The 16,010-nt window shown below is 39.4% G+C and overlaps 2 protein-coding genes across 2 annotated transcripts; both read left to right on the forward strand.

Annotated features, from left to right (window-relative positions):
* The first annotated feature begins 3,991 nt into the window (after window positions 1-3,991).
* On the forward strand, window positions 3,992-5,091 carry LOC138888460 (uncharacterized). The gene is made up of 2 exons (XM_070170326.1): window positions 3,992-4,212; window positions 4,821-5,091. The coding sequence occupies exons 1-2, from the start codon at window positions 3,992-3,994 to the stop codon at window positions 5,089-5,091; spliced, it is 492 nt and encodes a 163-aa protein (XP_070026427.1).
* Window positions 5,092-10,687: 5,596 nt separating this feature from the next.
* Window positions 10,688-15,541, forward strand: LOC104234203 (kelch repeat-containing protein At3g27220). Its single transcript, XM_009787739.2, has 7 exons — window positions 10,688-11,072; window positions 11,144-11,323; window positions 11,452-11,681; window positions 11,855-12,025; window positions 13,032-13,137; window positions 13,967-14,173; window positions 15,094-15,541. Exons 1-7 carry the CDS (start codon window positions 10,878-10,880, stop codon window positions 15,259-15,261), a joined length of 1,257 nt encoding a protein of 418 aa, XP_009786041.2. The 5' UTR covers window positions 10,688-10,877; the 3' UTR covers window positions 15,262-15,541.
* Window positions 15,542-16,010: the final 469 nt, after the last annotated feature.

Raw genomic sequence — 16,010 nt, forward strand, 5'->3', positions numbered from 1 at the left:
AAACCTTTAAGAGAACACATGAAATAACATTTAGCAAACTAATATTAATCTTTAAATCTCCACACTTGTATACATGTTTCAAACTTGCACTTCACATATCATTCAAGGTCCAAAGGATATCTGTATGTCAAAATAATGCAAAACGAGAGTGAGGATTTTAGCAATAGCAAAACAACAGCCAAGCAGCAAATCAACAGCAGGACTCAACCCCTTTTAGACCCTCTTTAAACCCAGCAAAACAGAATTTCCATGAAGAGAAAGAATGCTCTTAAAGTTGTAGAAAGGAATCAGAAAAAAAAACTATCCAGTAATGCAGAAAACCATTTGTGTATTTTCTAGGGTATTTTCAGAATGCCAAATCTCCAATGAAGAAAGCAGTGCAGGAACTTTTCTTTTTTTCTTTTTTAAGGTCTGAATTCTGATGAATTTTTCAGAATTTTTGGTGCAGAGAATGATGCTCAAAGTATGTTTTGAGAGTGAAAGGCAGGGCACTACTTATAGGCCTCTAAAGCCATGTGCTCAAAACAGAATTGGAAATTATTCCCAGCCTGCAAAAGGCATCTTTCTTAACTAACTAGTACAGCTGGTTGTCCCTTATTGGCTCAGCACATTTGTGCTAACCAAATAGGGACAGCTGCCCCCTATTCTTGAAGTTTCTTGTAGGAATTTATCTGAAAGCCCTTGCCTTTATTTCCAACTTAAATCCCTCCCCCCCCCAAGTTCATAGTTATTCAATTAACCCCCTAAAGGTTTCTAACAATTAGCAAATTATGACAAATAAGAACAAAGCAGCAATATTGAAAAGCAAAATCAAATAACATCAGAAATGCAGTTAGACCTTCAGACTAATCCTAAAGTCATTTAATCATGAACCAAATTAGCAATGAAACAGTAATAGAAATAACTCAAACCTAATACTCACACGAGCCCAGAACTAACAATGATGAACCATTATTTAAGAACTAACCCAAATGAACATACCAACATGCTAGGCCAATGAATCACACTGATTTCAAAATTAAACTAATTAGATGCTAACTAAACCGAATTAACAGGCCCTAACAAAACTACTGACTAAGTATGCATAATCAAAAAAGGGAAAAACAAGAAACGAAAATTTAGCAAACTAGGATTATGGCTAACTAAACCTCATCATTTTTCCGGTCAAAGAAAGAGAAAATAAAAAGTAGAAGAAAACAGAGTGATGCAACAGAGAAGAAGTTAAAGAAGAAAAGAAGGATGTGGAAATAGAAAGAGGAAAGAAGGATGGATATACCTACTGCATGAACGAACAGTGGCTCCGGCGGGACCCATCCTTTTCCGATTTAAATCAAAAATAGGTGTCAAATTACTGTTCCCATTGAGAACAGACGAGTTACACCCATTTCCGGCTCAAATCGTCTTGGAAGCTCATATTTAGGGTTTGCATATCCCCATATTTGAAATTGGTGAAATTTGAGAGGGATTCGAAGATTGATTTGGGGATCTAGAAAGAAGAGGAGTTGAGGAGTGTTTGGTGTAATTTTGGAGTGATTTGGAGCACCGGAACCGCTGTGAGGCAATTTTCGGGTGGAATAAGGCGAAAACAGTGGGGATTTTAGGGCGGCGGCTAGGGTTTCTCATCTCTGAAGTTGAGTGATGAAAATGAGGGGGATTGGAATGGGGGGTTCTAATTCGGACAGTTAAATATAATATGGGTGCCTAGTTCACAGTCGTTGGATCATATAAGATCAACGGCTGTGATGATAAAGACCTCGAAACAGTGTCGTTTGGTATGGGGTAAGGCTAGACCGGGTGAGCTTATTGGGCTGGGGTTTGGAACGGGTAAGGGAAATTTGGGCTTAACCTGAATTGGCCCAATTTTCGAATTTTAAAAACCTCTATAATCCATAATTGTTGTCGTGGATTGACTCGCATTTGTATACGATGTAACACTGGAATTTAAATCTCAATTAAACCTTATTTTCCTTTTCTTTTTCTTTTCCCTTCTTTTCCGTTTTTTAAAATTAAAAATCCTAAATTAAAAGTCCTAAATTAATCTAAATTACAAAATTAATCAATTTCATAAAAATTATAAAAATTCCTTGATCCTAAATCAAAAGAGAAAAACTACTATTCTAAAATTAAAGCTAAAAATGCAATAATGGACCTTTTTTTCTTCATTTTTTTTAATAAAACAAGTAATTAACTAATTAACCTTAAAATGTAACAAACACAAACTAAATATAATGCATGGTATTTTTTGGCATTTTCATGATTTTCAATGGAAATTAAACATGCACAAAAATGCAAATAATTAATTAATTCTACAAAAATCCAATAAATGGGCAAATAACTGGAAAAAATTTACTTTCTTGGATTTTATAGGAGTAATTCATATAGGACAAAAATCATGTGCTCACAAACGGTAGGTGATTCTATTGTTGTAGATCGTGTCTATCGTTCATGCGTGGTTATTATTGGGGGGTTTTGAGACTCGTGTAGATCTCCTACTTCTCGATATGGTAGACTTTGATATCATTTTGGGGATGGATTGGTTATCCCCTTATCATGCTATCTTGGACTGTCATGCCAAGATTGTGACTTTAGCATTGTCGGGGTTGCCTCGTTTGGAGTAGAGAGGGACTCCTGGTCATTTTTTTTACCAGTAAAGTTATCTCATATATGAAGGCTCGGCGTATGGTTGAAAAAGGGTGTTTAGCCTATTTGGCATATGTTCATGATTCTAGTGCTAAGGTTCCTTCTATGGATTCCGTGCCCTTTGTTCGTGAGTTTCCAGAGTATTTTCTTCAAACCTGCCGAGGATTCCACCCGACAGGGATATTGACTTTTGCATTGATTTGGCTCCGGGCACTCAGCCCATTTTTATTCTGCCATACCATATTGCCTTGCCAGAGTTGAAAGAATTGAAAAAATAGTTGCAAGACCTGATTGATAAGGGCTTTATTAGACCTAGTGTCTCACCTTAGGGTGCGCCGATGTTGTTTGTCAAGAAGAAGGATGGATCGATGAGGATGTGTATATATTATCGGTAGCTGAACAAGGTCACCGTCAAGAACAAGTATCCATTGCCGAGGATTGATGATTTATTTGATCAGCTTCAGGGCGCCAAGGTATTTTTGAAGATTGATTTGACATCTAGATACCATCAGTTGAGGATTAGGGCGTCTGATGTCCCTAAGAAAGATTTTTGCACTCGGTACGGGCATTATGTGTTCTTAGTGATGTCATTTGGGCTGACAAATGCCCCAGCAACTTTTATGAATTTGATGAACTGGGTATTCAAGCCTTATTTGGATTCCTTTGTGATCGTCTTCATTGATGACATTTTAATCTACTCCCACAGTCGGGAGGAGCATGAGCAGCATCTTCGAGTCGTTCTTTGGACTTTGAGAGACAGTCAAGGACTAGCCTAAACCCACATCATCTACAGAGATCCAGAGTTTCTTGGTTTTGGCGGGTTATTACCGTTGGTTTGTGGAGGGGGTTTTCATCTATTGCAGCCCCGATGACCAGGTTGACCCAGAAGGGTGCCCAGTTCAGGTGATCGGACGAGCGTGAGGCGAGCTTTCAGAAGCTCAAGATAGCTTTGACTATGGCGTCAGTGTTGGTTTTGCCCACAGGTTCAGGGCTATATACAGTGTATTGTGATACATCTCGTATTGGACTTGGTGCGATGTTGATGCAAAATGGTAAGGTTATTGCATGTGCTTCGCAACAGTTGAAGATTCACGAGAAGAATTATCCAGTTCATGATTTGGAGCTAGCAGCCATTGTTCATGAGCTGAAGATTTGGAGGCATTATTTATATGGCGTGCCATGTGAGGTGTTCACGGATCACAAGAGGTTGCAGTATTTGTTCAAGCAAAAGGAGCTCAATTTGAGGTAGAGAAGGTGGTTGGAGCTATTGAAAGACTATGATATCACCATCTTGTATTATCCGGGGAAGGGCAATATAGTGGCTGATGCTTTGAGTAGGAAGTCAGCCAGTATGGGCAACCTTGCATATATTCCGGTCGGTGAGAGATCGCTTGCTTTGGATATTCAGGCTTTAGCTAATCAGTTTGTGAGGTTGGATGTTTCTGATCCCAGTCGTGCTTTAGCTTGCACAGTCACTTGGTCTTTATTATTTGAGAATATTAGAGATAGGCAGTATGATGACCCTCATTTGCTTGTCTTAGAGACACAGTGCGACACAGTGGTGACAAGCAGGTCATAGTTGGAGATGATGGAGTTTTGAGGATGTAGGGTCATATTTGTGTGCCTAATGTGGATGGACTGCGTGAGTTGTTTCTAGAGGAGGCCCATAATTCCTAGTATTCCATTCATCCGGGTGCCACTGAGATGTATCGGGACTTGCAACAACAGTATTGGTGGAGAAGGATGAAGAAGGATATTGTTGCGTATGTAGCTCGATGTTTGAATTGTCAGCAGGTAAAGTGCGAGCATCAGAGACCTGGTGGTTTGCTTCATAAGATTGAGATTCCTGAGTGGAAGTGGGAGCATATCACTATGGACTTTGTTGTTGGACTCCCACAGACTCAAAGGAAGTTCGATGTGGTATGGGTTATTGTTGATAAGCTGACCAAGTCAGCGCATTTCTTTCCTGTGGCAGTCTCCTATTTTTCAGAGAGGTTAGCCAACAAGTTCGTGAGGTTGGATGTTTCTAAGCCCAATCGTGTTTTAGCTTTAGCCAATCAGTTCGTGAGGTTGGATGTTTCTGAGCCCAGTCGTGTTTTAGCTTGCACAGTCGCTTGGCCTTCATTATTTGAGCATATCAGAGATCGGCAGTATGATGACCCTCATTTGCTTGTCCTCAGAGGCATAGTGCGGCACAGTGGTGCCAAGCAGGTCACAGTTGGAGATGATGAAGTTTTGAGGATGCAGGATCGTATTTGTATGCCTAATGTGGATGGACTTCGTGAGTTGTTTCTAGAGGAGGCTCATAGTTCCCGTTATTCCATTCATTCGGGAGCCACTGAGATGTATCGGGACTTGCGGCAACATTATTGGTGGAGGAGGATGAAGAAGGATATTATTGGTGGAGAAGGATATGTAGCTCGATGTTTGAATTGTCAGCAGTTAAAGTGAGAGCATCAGAGACCTGATGGTTTGCTTCAGAAGATTGAGATTCCTGAGTGGAAGTGGGAGCATATCACTATGGACTTCATTGTTGGACTCCCACGGACTCAAAGGAAGTTCGATGCGGTATGGGTTATTGTTGATAGGCTAACCAAGTCAGCGCATTTCATTCTTGTGGCAGTCTCCTATTTTTTGAGGTTAGCCAATCAGTTCGTGAGGTTGGATGTTTTTGGGCCCAGTCATATTTTAGCTTTAGCCAATCAGTTCGTGAGGTTGGATGTTTCTGAGCCCAGTCGTATTTTAGCTTGCACAGCCGCTTGGTCTTCATTATTTGAGCATATCAGAGATCGACAGTATGATGACCCTCATTTGCTTGTCCTCAGAGGCATAGTGCGGCTCAGTGGTGCCAAGCAGGTCACAGTTGGAGATGATGAAGTTTTGAGGATGCAGGATCGTATTTGTATGCCTAATGTGGATGGACTTCGTGAGTTTTTTCTAGAGGAGCCCATAGTTCCCGTTATTCCATTCATTCGGGAGCCACTGAGATGTATCGGGACTTGCGGCAACATTATTGGTGGAGGAGGATGAAGAAGGATATTGTTGCGTATGTAGCTCGGTGTTTGAATTGCCAACAGGTAAAGTGCGAGCATCAGAGACCTGGTGGTTTGCTTCAGAAGATTGAGATTCTTGAGTGGAAGTGGGAGCATATCACTATGGACTTCGTTGTTGGACTCCCACGGACTTAAAGGAAGTTCGATGTGGTATGGGTTATTGTTGATAGGCTGACCAAGTCAGCACATTTCATTCCTGTGGCAGTCTCCTATTTTTCAGAGAGGTTAGCTAAGATCTATATCCGGGAGATTGTTCGTCTTCATGGTGTGCCCGTGTCTATCATTTCCGACCAAGGTACGCAATTTACCTTACATTTCTAGAGAGCAGTTCAGCGTGAGTTGGGTACAGAGGTCGAGTTGAGCACAACATTTCATCCTCAGACAGACGGGCAGTCCGAGCATACTATTCAAATTTTGGAGGATATGATTCGAGCATGTGTTATTGACTTTGGAGGTTCTTGGGATCAGTTCTTGCCATTAGCGGAGTTTGCCTACAACAACAGTTATCAGTCGAGCATTCAGATGGCTCCCTATGAGGCACTATATGGTAGACGGTGTCGATCGCCGGTTGGGTGGTTCGAGCCGGGAGAGGCTCAGTTGTTGGGTATGGATTTGGTCTAGGATGCCTTGGACAAGGTTAAGATCATTCAGGATAGGCTTCGTGCGGCTCAGTCCAGGCAAAAGAGTTATGCCGATCATAAGGTTCGTGATGTGGCATTCATGATCGGAGAGCGAGTGTTGCTTTGGGTATCGCCCATAAAGGGCATGATGATATTTGGGAAGAAGGGCAAGCTAAGCCCTAGGTTTATCGGTTCTTTTGAGATTCTTGATCGAGGGGGAGATGTGGATTATAGACTTGCGTTGCCACTGGGTTTATCAGCTGTGCATCCAGTGTTTTATGTGTCCATGCTTTAGAAGTATCACGACGATCCATTCCACGTGTTAGGCTTCAGCACTGTCCAGTTGGACAAGGACTTGACCTATGAGGATGAGCCGGTGGCTAATCTAGACCGGCATGTTCATTAGTTGAGATCAAAGAGTTTCCCTTCAGTTCATATGCAGTGGAGAGGTCAGCCTATTGAGGCAGCGACCTGGGAGTCCGAGTCCGAGATGCGGAGCCATTATCCCCATCTTTTCACCAACTCAGGTACTTTTCTATGTCCGTTCGAGAACGAACGGTTATTTTAGAGGTGGAGAATGTGATGACCCTAAAGGTCATCTCTTGTTTCAGAAGTCAAAACTATGTTTCGAGGCCTTAAAAACCTTTTTTAGTCTCACCTCGATTTGCGTGCGCAGTCCGGACACGTTTTTGGAAAGCTTTTATGTGAAATTTTAGAAAATAATAAATTTGGCCCTTAAAATTGATTAAAGTTGACTTTAGTCAACATTCTTGGTAAACAGACCCGGACCCGGGATCCGGCGGTCCCCTAGGGTCCATAGTAAAATATGGGACTTAGGTGTATGTCCGGAATCGAATTCCGAGGTCCCAAGCCTGAGGAAAGAATTTTTAAAGAAAATTGTTTGCTGGAAAATATAAAAGCTTTTAGAAATGAAATGATGCATTTTCTTGATAGTATTGGGCCCATATATTGTTTTCGGAGCCCGATACAAGTTTAAAATAATAATTAAGTTGAATCTGTGGAATTTGGTAAAAATCGGAATTGGTTTGGAATAAATCGGACATATAGTTGAGAAAATAGAATTTTCAGTGTTCTTGGGTAATTTCATAAATTTGAGGTTTGATTCGTAGTTGTTGATGTTATTTTGATAATTTGATCGCATGAGCAAGTTCATATGATGTTTTTAGACTTGCGTGCATGTTTGATTTGGAGCCTCGAGGGCTCGGATGAGTTTTGAATAGGCCACAGAGTGAATTTAGACTTAGAAAAATAGCTGTTGCAGGCTCTGATCTCGCAATTGTGAGCCCAACAGGCTTGGCAATTGCGAGGGGCTGATCGCAATTGCGAAAAAATGCCCTGGCCATCCTTGCTCGCATTTCTTCACAAATGCGAAGTTCTCAGAAATTCCCAGCAGTCGCAAATGCGAAAGTAGCAGAAATTCTCAGGGTTTGCAATTGCGAACCCCTGGTCGCAACTGCGACATCTGCACTAGACAAGTGGGATTTTTGACGGGATTTCATTCAATTTTCAAACTCTTTCAAACCCTAAACTCTCTTGGGCGATTTTCCAAAGAAAGAATTTTATCCAAATCATTAGTAAGTAATTTCTAACTTATTTTCTTCAATCTATAACATCTTTTTACATGATTTCATTCCAAAATCAAGAGTTTTTCATGGGAAATTGTGTGTTTTTGGGTAGAAGTTAGGATTTTTAAATTTTGGGGATTTGGACCTCGATTTGAGGTTCGATTTCAAAACTAGTTGCATATTTGAGTTTGTGGGTCAATGGGTAGCCGGTTTTGGTTCGAACTTCGAGTTTTGACCAAGCGGGCCCGAGGGCGATTTTTGACCTTTTGGGAAAAACATTTGAGAATTCATATTCATGCATTAGAATTGGTTTATTTAGCATTTATTGATGTTATTGAATTAATTATGATTAGATACGAGTGAATTAGTGGTGGAATCGAGAGGTAAAGCGGTGGTTGAGTGTTGAATTACCCGTTGGCTTGAGGTAATTGTCTAACCTTGACTTGAGGGAATAAGAATCCCCGGCTTATTTGCTATGTGAAATTTCATATGTGTGGCGTATAGGTGTGGTGACGAGTACCTATGCGCCACCAAAATTATCATGTTTAGCTGTTTCCCTTCCCCGTTTCCTATTATATCATTCCTTGTCTTAATTGCTACCTACTTAACTGTTCTATGCTTTAATTGTTATTTGCCATAAATGTCTCCATGACTAATTGCTTTATATTAACTGTTGTCCTCGTACTTGGAGTGTTTAATTGTTTCATGGTTCCGCTTAGTTATATTGTTAGCTTGTGTTGAGTTGTTGGTGCCTTATGGTGAACTTGGTTGGTCTTGTTGTTTAGCCCACATGGGTGAAGTTCGTAATCGTAGTGATAACCCATTATACGAGTTGAATTGTAGAAATGTGAAAATTGGGTTAACTTGTGAAATTCTTAGTATTTCTCTTTGTGATTGGTCTTGATATGTACATATGTTGGGATCGGGTTGCACGCCGCAACAGAAGGAATAAGGGAGGAAAGTGATTGTCTGGTGGGATCGGGTTGCACGCCACAACAAGGAGTAATAAGAAAGGACAGTTGGGATCGGGTTGCGCGCCGCAACAAGGAGGAATAAAGGAGAGTGTTGGTATTATTATTGTTGAATATTGATACTGTTATTGTTGGATTTTTTATACTGATGTTGTTTATATGGTGGGATCGGGATACGCGCCGTATCAGTTATGTTTCTAGGCATGTATTTCTGTTGAAAGTCTATTAATGAGATATTGAAAAGCTCCTAAGGATTGGTTATAGCTGAAAAGTAGTAGTGGTACAGTTGGATTCCGGATTTATTTACTGTTAGTTTTTATTTATGTACATTCTGTATTTCCTTTTCGTTTAGTGTAAACAGTTGCAGGTCATATATGTTGTATGCCCGCCGTAGCCTAGTCACTACTTTATCGAGGTTAGGCTCGGCACTTACCAGTACATTGGGTCGGTTGTACTGATACTACACTTTGCACTTTCTGTACAGATTTCGGAGCTAGTGGCTGATCAGAGTTCGAGAGTGCTACATTCAGTTCAGGAGACCCAAGGTAGTCTTGCAGGCGTCCGCAGGTCTTAGCTTCCTCTTCTATCTTTACTGTATTCTGTTTTTATTTTTCCTTCGAAACAAATGTATATTTTTCTTTCAGACCATTATTTGTAGTAATCATAGACAGTTCGTGAATTGTAACTCCAGTTCTAGGTAGATGTTATTTCGGATTTTGTTAATGTTTAAGTTAAGCTTTTAAATTGTTTCTTCCGCATTTATTTCTGTTAATTCATCTTGCTAAGTCACTTATATCTTAAAGATAAAGGAAAAAGGTGTAATAAACTGTGACATTGGCTTGCCTAGCGAGTTCAATGTTAGGCGCCATCACGGGCCCGAAGGTGAAAAATTTGGATCGTGACACAATATCACACACACAAGAGTTATGCTCTTTAGGGGAGTGACGGGTTGAGACGCGGACTTTATATGGTAATGTATAGAAAATAAAGTATAAATAAAACTAGATATACGTACATAAACTCAATTCTAAAAGTGCTTACTGGTGTCCTAATTACAGTTATTACTGAAAAGGGTCATTTATGCCAGTGAACTATGCGAATTAGGACAGATATGCCCGTCGTTAATTGTTTGACACAGATATGCCCAATCCGTCCAATACTTGTTCATTTATGCTCTTAGTTTAACAGAACCACTCTTCTTAAATAATTAATAACCGGACCCAACCAAAATTTGTTGTCCCGATCCATTAGTACCCCGCACATCCTTATTTCAAAGATATTTTTTGATATATTATTTTTGTTTGATTGAGAGATTGTATGATAATCATATTTATTTATTTGAGTATTTGATAATCGATTTTTTTTGTTATACATTATTTCGGGAAGTAATCGTACTAAAAGTAGTAATATGATTGAAGAAAGCACAAACTAATTCGAATATTATATTATTAAAATAATAAATAAATATCGATTACTACTTTTACTAGGATTACTTTCCGAAATGATGTACTTGCTCAAATAAAAAAATATGATTATCACACAATTTCTCAATCAATCAAAAATAATATCTTTGAAATGAGGATAGGTCGGATCCTAACGGATCGGGTCAGCAGATTTTGGTTGGTTCCGATTATTAATTATATAAGAAAGACAAAATAGTGGTTCCGTTAAACTATGGGTATGAATGAGCAAGCATTGGATGGATTGGGTATATTTGTACCAAACTATTAAGGACGTTGATATTTGTCCTAATTTGCATCACTTACGTGACCCTTTTCCGTAATTATAAAGATACATATCTAGAGAGAGTAAATACAGTAAGAAAAAAAGAGTTAAAGAGGAGATGGCAGCGGTACTGAAGCCAAACAGAGCTCGTAAACATTTTACTTAAAAAAAAGGGGAGTGGCAGAGTGTGTCTGGAAGTAAAGTTGGGATTGGGGATCAAAAAATTGGGTGTGGTCAGTAGTGTCGTACCGAGAGGACAAGATCTGGGGATTGGGCAATGAAATGAGAATAGGGAAAGCAGCAGCTGGTTCTAAGAGTAGCACCACCACCAAATTGGTCTTTATTTGCGTGGCGCTGTTGGGGGGATTTCTTCTTGTAGATCTGCTCTGGGCTTCCTCTTCTTCTTCCTCTTCCTCCTTCAACTGGCCTCTCCCAACATCCAATGTCCTTGTCTTTCCTAATCAGACTCTCCCCAAGGTAAATCAACTGCGCATTCTTCACAGTTTCGTTTTCCCTTCAACTATCCTCTCAATTTTAATTATTATTAGGCGAAGAAAGACGGAGATGCCGGTCCCCAGAGGATATTATCAGCTACTTTTGCGGATTTGCCAGCCCCGCAATTGAAGTGGGAGAAGATGGCCACATCCCCTGTGCCTCGCCTTGATGGTGCTGCTCTCCAGATCAACGACCTTCTTTACGTCTTTGCTGGTTATGGAACCATTGATCATGTCCGCACATCACCCTAATAATTTTCCTTTGGCCGTCATTTTCTTTTTTATTACGCGAACTGCCGGATTTTCTCACCTTCTGTCTGTAATGAAATTAAATTGATTTCCCCCCCCCCCCTTTAAATTAGGTTCATTCGCATGTGGATATTTACAATTTCACGGCCAACTCATGGGGAGGGACATTTGATATGCCCAAAGAAATGGCTCATTCACACTTGGGTATGGTAACTGATGGCAGATACATTTACGTTGTTACTGGGCAATACGGTCCCCAGTGCAGGGGTCCTACTGCTCGCAATTTTGTTCTCGACACTGAGACGAAGCAATGGCAGGACTTGCCTCCTTTGCCAGTCCCAAGGTACTGAATTTATCGCCAGGCTTGCAGAAATGGCTCTTTCACACTTATGCTTTCTCTTTGCTTTCTGAATTTGAGTTTGATGTAAAATTCTATAAGCTTATTAATTAGGTCACTGTACTGTGTTTGAGTTTTATGTAAAACCATATAAGCTTATTAATGAGTCTGATTCTCAGGTATGCGCCTGCAACACAGCTTTGGAGAGGCAGGCTTCATGTAATGGGTGGGAGCAAAGAGAACAGACATACCCCAGGATTAGAGCATTGGAGTATTGCTGTTAAGAATGGAAAAGCTTTAGAAACAGAGTGGCGGACTGAGATACCCATTCCTCGTGGTGGACCTCACAGGTTTTCGACTGATTTCATGCAGATATTATTATAAGCATAATATAATATATGTGGCAGATTGCATAAGGCACTCTCAGAAGGAAAAGTCCGGAAAGGGAAATCTTGATGGGCAGTGTGAAGGGTTCATCTTAGAAGGAATGAATGAACACCTGATAGCAGCAATAATACTTTGCACAATCTAATTTAAGTTCAGTATAGAGCTGTTAGTGAATAGTAACTAGGGTCTAGGAGCTTTAAATTCAAAATAACAAAGATGAGAAATGAGTTTTTCCTACTAATCTTTCTAAGGTGATGAGAACTTTGGCAGTTTAGTGATTTGAAATTCACAAGAGTGCACAGTTATTTGGGGATAACATGGGATAAGGAGGGAAGTTGCATGCCCCGTTTTCTTTTCTATTCAGGGAGATGTTATGTCCATTTTGATGTTATAGTTTGTGGTGTTGTTTTTGTTCTCAAGCTTGTCCTTTCAGTTTCAACTGCATGATGCTTTCATTGTTCTTTTGGGTTTGAATTTGTATAAAGCGATTGTGGTACTGTGGAGAACTCTTTCGTGTATTCTAGCCTGGTTTTTTGGTGCTTGCGAGATACCCCTTTTGGTGTGCTTTGAACAGGAATAGATGTCTGCATATCGTTAAGGCAGAGGATGGGAAGAGAGAAAAAGAGGAGGAGAATATCTGTGCTGGTGATTCAATTAGTATTTTTTTCCTAGAATATACTCTTGTGGATGAGTGAACTGATTAACAAATTTGATAAATCACTATGCCCCAAGTCTTGGTTGCTGGACTCAAACCTTTTTCAACTAAACAGTTGGTATTTCTAAAGCTTTAGGTTTCAATTAGCAAGAGAATAATCAAATGCAAGTGACATATGTGGAATGTATATCCAAATTTGCTTTGTGTGATGTATTCAGAAGTTAGCCAGACATGTATGTTTATGTTAACCTGATAAGTTTTTAGGAGTGCATAATTGAATAAATTTTCTGCTTCTTGCTTGAACTTTCATGCAGGGCCTGTGTTGTGTTTGATGATCGACTTTATGTCTTTGGTGGTCAAGAGGGTGATTTTATGGCTAAACCTGGATCACCTATTTTCAAATGCTCGCGTAGAAACGAGGTAATCGGACTGTGACTTGGCTTCTGTAAGTCGTATATTTTTTTGATAAGATAAGGAAATTTCATTAATAAAGTACCAGTGAGGTAATACAAAAATACGAACAGGGGATTACAGCATTGCTGTTCCAGTTACATTCCCAGAAGTTCCTGAAAATTAAAATATTGAGACCAGTTTTCTATCATGTTACTCCTAAAACAAAAGTATAAATTCTGTTGGCGTCTCTTTTTTTTAAAAGGGAAATATGGTTTTTATTGCCCTTCAAAGCATCTCTTGTTCCTCTCCAACCAATGTGTAAGTCGTCTATTGGTTTAAAAAATTTTAAAAGTTATGTTCCAGTTAAGCTTTGGGCATTAATGACTTTTTATGGGATTTTATTTTGCTTTGCATGAAAAAATTTGGCCAGATTAAGACATGTATTTTTCTCACTTTGGGTGTAGACAGCTAGTCATTGTCCCAAAGGATCTTCCTGTTAGCTGAAATTTGCCAAATGGAAGGTCATATTTCCCTTTGTGGCATATTATTATTTAAAGAAAGAAGAGGTTCTTGACTAGTTGATTCTTTGGCTAAACCAGCAACAATTGAAGGATATTAGTGACATCAAGTTTATATGATCATTCTCATCTTTGTTCTCTACTATCCAGATCCTTTGCAAATTGAATAACAATATAGCTAAAAGATGAAAACTGGAAGAAGGGTGGGGGGTTGATAAAAGCAGATCAAGTCTCACACTCCCAAAAATACTGAGAATTGGAGCTGATGTAGGGGTTGAGAGTGTGTTTACTCTAATGTCGTTTTGGCTAAATCTAACAACGGAGCTTGGCTTTTACAGGTTGTATATGATGATGTTTACATGTTAGATGATGACATGAAATGGAAAGTGTTGCCTCCCATGCCAAAGCCAGATTCCCATATAGAGTTTGCTTGGGCTATTGTCAACAGATCTCTTGTAATTGTTGGAGGAACTACTGAGAAGCACCCAAATACCAAAAAGATGACCCTTGTTGGAGAAATATTCCAGTTTCAGTTTGATACACAGGTATTGTTTCTTGTCTTCGACAAATTGCAAAAAAGGTGTATTTGGTTTATCTTAGAATTTAATGATTCCTTATAACCTGTCACTTTAATCAGCTTCATTTAGCTTAGCAGATACGTCGATCTGCATGATGCACTTAAACGTATCCATTCATTTCAATTTATGTTCACTCTGCACAAAAGGTACACAAAGGATCTAGAGTGTCTTATTAGGATCTTATTGATACCCTCCCCTCTTTCCTCGCCCAACAGTCTCCTATAGGTCTGTTAGAGGGAAACTGTTCAAAAACATGGTGTAGCAGTTACAAGTTATCCTTTAGCCGACTCATAACTCATCAAAGATATGCCTGAATATGGCTATTATCTATTTCAATTCCACATTTCTCTATCACATAGATTCCACGGGGACAGAACAAATACAATGCAAATTTAGATCTCAACAATTCCTTTAATTTGGTCCTCAAATTTGACATTGCAAGGTTAAAATTGGCTATGCAAGTGAAGATTCTTATTTGTTTTTTTACAAGTACATGAACTTCTTTCTCCTTTTATCAATAATTTGAACTGTCTACGTGTTGGTGATGTGTCAAATACTCTGCCCTGGCATCTTAGCTTCACATCTTTACCTTATGATCATCACACTCAGTAAATCTCTTTGGTCACCTTGGTCATGCAGTTACCTTGCCTTGCTCCTACGTGTAGAAATCAGGTATCACCACAATAGAATGCATGCTTTTCACAACAATGATTGATGTTAGACAATTGATATTTTAACTCTCCACTTTACAATTGTGTCAAGTCAAAAGTGAAAAGGTAAATTAGGATGAATGGAATTAACGTGATGTGATTCTAGAAAACAACCTGTTTCTTATGTGCTGCTTTTTGTATTCTTGGTTTTTACCTGCTGGTTTTGATCCAAAGCAGAAATGGAAGGTTATTGGCAAACTTCCTTACCGTGTAAAGACAACTCTTGTTGGCTTCTGGAATGGATGGTTGTACTTCACATCAGGACAAAGAGACAAAGGACCGGATGATCCAGCGCCAAGGAAGGTCATTGGAGAGATGTGGAGAACTAAATTAAAGTTGTTATGAGCTCATATTTTTACCTAACCTTCTGCCCTCATAGAGAAATGTTATAGTGTAAATTAATGCGAGTGCTTTTGTTACTTTCTCTTTTTTATTTGTTTCCATGCGATTTATTTTGGTCCAACCTCATTTAGCCATGGGTGGAAACCAATTACACAGTGGAGAGTGGGCAGTGTTATATTCTTTTAGCTTCAATTTGTTTTTTTTCTTTCTGGAAATGGATACGTGTTAAAAAAAAAAAATCTCCTCTCCTCTGGTCTGGTGGTTCTACCACACGCCGTCATAACCTTGAGTTTCATTTTTTTTGGTGGGTGCTTGAAAGTGACAAGAAAGAAGGTTGTTTGTCAGTCTTTTCTGTAGAAGAGAAATCCTTTCAAATATCATCTCAATCCCAGTGCTTGCTATAGGTGGAGACGCCATTTTTTTTACTTTATATAGAATGTTCATCATCTGAAATGAAGTAGCCAATCTGACCAAACTTAAACCTTTGGTCTAGCGTAACAATTTCTTTCCCAAAGCTACATACCTTTTGGGCTCTCTCTCTCTCCGCAAGTAATTCTGACCAACACTTTGCAAGAACTATTCATTGGCCATGTTGGGGCCAGACCATACTTCAAAATTAGCCAATTGGCAATACATTCTTTCTTCTAAGTACAATTATGTGCATAGATCAAGACATGACTTTCATAACTAAAGTGCGCAATTTTACATTTTACTGGTTTCCAAGTCGGCAGTTCAATACGGTTCCAGGTACA

Source organism: Nicotiana sylvestris, chromosome 3, assembly GCF_000393655.2.
Source record: "Nicotiana sylvestris chromosome 3, ASM39365v2, whole genome shotgun sequence".
NCBI lineage: Eukaryota > Viridiplantae > Streptophyta > Magnoliopsida > Solanales > Solanaceae > Nicotiana > Nicotiana sylvestris.

Bases quoted from the DNA above. Each gene is read 5' to 3' on its own strand.
- LOC138888460 (XM_070170326.1), top strand. From the start codon at position 3,992: ATGGGCAACCTTGCATATATTCCGGTCGGTGAGAGATCGCTTGCTTTG. The intron at 4,213-4,820 runs GTCATAGTTGGA...GCTTGTCCTCAG, and splicing joins GACACAGTGGTGACAAGCAG to AGGCATAGTGCGGCACAGTG.
- LOC104234203 (XM_009787739.2), top strand. From the start codon at position 10,878: ATGAGAATAGGGAAAGCAGCAGCTGGTTCTAAGAGTAGCACCACCACC. The intron at 12,026-13,031 runs GTTTTCGACTGA...ACTTTCATGCAG, and splicing joins CCTCGTGGTGGACCTCACAG to GGCCTGTGTTGTGTTTGATG. The intron at 14,174-15,093 runs GTATTGTTTCTT...GATCCAAAGCAG, and splicing joins AGTTTCAGTTTGATACACAG to AAATGGAAGGTTATTGGCAA.